Source organism: Sinocyclocheilus anshuiensis, unplaced genomic scaffold (assembly GCF_001515605.1).
Source record: "Sinocyclocheilus anshuiensis isolate Anshui unplaced genomic scaffold, SAMN03320099.WGS_v1.1 scaffold108, whole genome shotgun sequence".
Lineage (NCBI taxonomy): Eukaryota > Metazoa > Chordata > Actinopteri > Cypriniformes > Cyprinidae > Sinocyclocheilus > Sinocyclocheilus anshuiensis.
In genome coordinates this window covers 620,956-622,650 of record NW_015554071.1, presented here as the reverse complement: position 1 = coordinate 622,650, position 1,695 = coordinate 620,956, and the positions used below count along the sequence as shown (strand labels likewise).

Genomic DNA, 1,695 nt, shown 5'->3' with positions numbered 1-1,695 from the left:
GAATTTGGAGACACTAAATTGTCCGTAGATGAATGAATTATATTAATTAGATTTTCTATTAATTAGATTGTATAATTAATTTAAGGCATTTCATAATAACAATAAGATTTCACAGTGATTCCTCTATGCCCTATGGGTTATGACTGATAATTAAGATGTTTGAAATTTACATCTTAAACAGTAAAAGCACCAGACACAACATACCACTAGTTGCCTTCTGATTCAATTAGGGGACTTTCAGTTCCAACTCCCTCTGCAGCCTTTTTGCTACACACATAATTAATTTCTCAAATCATGAGGCTTTTCAAGGAAAAGTGAGCTATTACTTTTCTAAGTGATCAGATTACCATTTTTTCCCCCTGATAGATTGTTCAACAGGAGAAAATTCCCATAGGCTTTCACTGATGAAGGGTTTCAAGGCATATCTAAAATGTCAGAGTGTGGATGCTTTTCACTTGAAGTTGTAAGCAATCATATAGCGACCGCTCAGAACACACTAGCAACCAAACAGCAATTCCCTGTTAACCAAAACACCCTACCATTCTGGATGCAAACTTTGCATGAGCGAGCATATACACTCTTAAATAAAGAAGGGTTTTCTTATTGATTCCCTACCCAGGCTCATTAGAAATACATATGCCTGTACCTACATTTCTGCAAAACTCAAAAAACGTACCTATACATGTACAAATCGCTGCAGATTCCAGTTGAAATGAGCACTAGAGGCAGTAAAACTTTTATTCCTTTTCACACAAAGTATCATTTACACGGCCAGGGTTTTGATTTAAAAACCTCACTTTCGCACAATTCCTTGCACAATAATATCTTATAACTTTAAAGCAATTTTAACTAGTGCTGTCAAAACGATTAATCGCTTCCAAAATAAAAGTTTTTGTTTACATGATATATGTATGTGTGCTGTGCATATTTATTATGTACATATAAGTACACACACATGCATGTATATATTTCAGAAAAATATTTTATGTCGCTTGGGAGACCATCGTCATCTACTTACTCACCAACCGCCAGCTGGTGGTGGAGGACCATTTCATCAGACAGATGGACAACGTTTTTGACTCTATGATCTGCATCTCTGTGGTGGCATCCATGTGTAGTCTTCTAGCTATAGCCGTTGATCGCTACGTCACGATTTTTTACGCTTTAAGATATCACAACATCATGACGGTGCGCCGGGCCTCGCTCATCATCGGTGGGATTTGGACCTTCTGCACAGGCTGTGGAATCGTCTTCATAATCTATTCTGACAACACGTCTGTCATTGTGTGCTTGGTCTCAATGTTCTTCATCATGCTCGCGCTCATGGCCTCCCTCTACAGCCACATGTTCATGCTGGCACGTTCTCACGTCAAACGCATCGCCGCCCTGCCAGGCTACAACTCCATCCACCAGAGAGCCAGCATGAAGGCGGCCATCACCCTGACCATCCTTCTGGGGATCTTCATCGTCTGCTGGGCTCCGTTCTTTCTCCACCTCATCCTTATGATCTCCTGTCCCAGAAACCTCTACTGCATGTGCTTCATGTCACACTTCAACATGTACCTCATCCTCATCATGTGCAATTCGGTCATCGACCCTCTCATTTACGCTTTCAGGAGTCAGGAGATGAGGAAAACGCTGAAGGAAATCATCTGCTGCTACAACCTGAGGAACATCTTTGGAATGTCCAAGTAG

At 40.8% G+C, this 1,695-nt stretch overlaps 1 protein-coding gene across 1 annotated transcript; it reads left to right on the top strand.

Moving 5' to 3' along the window:
• Nucleotides 1-294: 294 nt before the first annotated feature.
• On the top strand, nucleotides 295-1,695 carry LOC107668703 (melanocortin receptor 5-like). Its single transcript, XM_016460671.1, has 2 exons — nucleotides 295-314; nucleotides 975-1,695. The coding sequence occupies exons 1-2, from the start codon at nucleotides 295-297 to the stop codon at nucleotides 1,693-1,695; spliced, it is 741 nt and encodes a 246-aa protein (XP_016316157.1).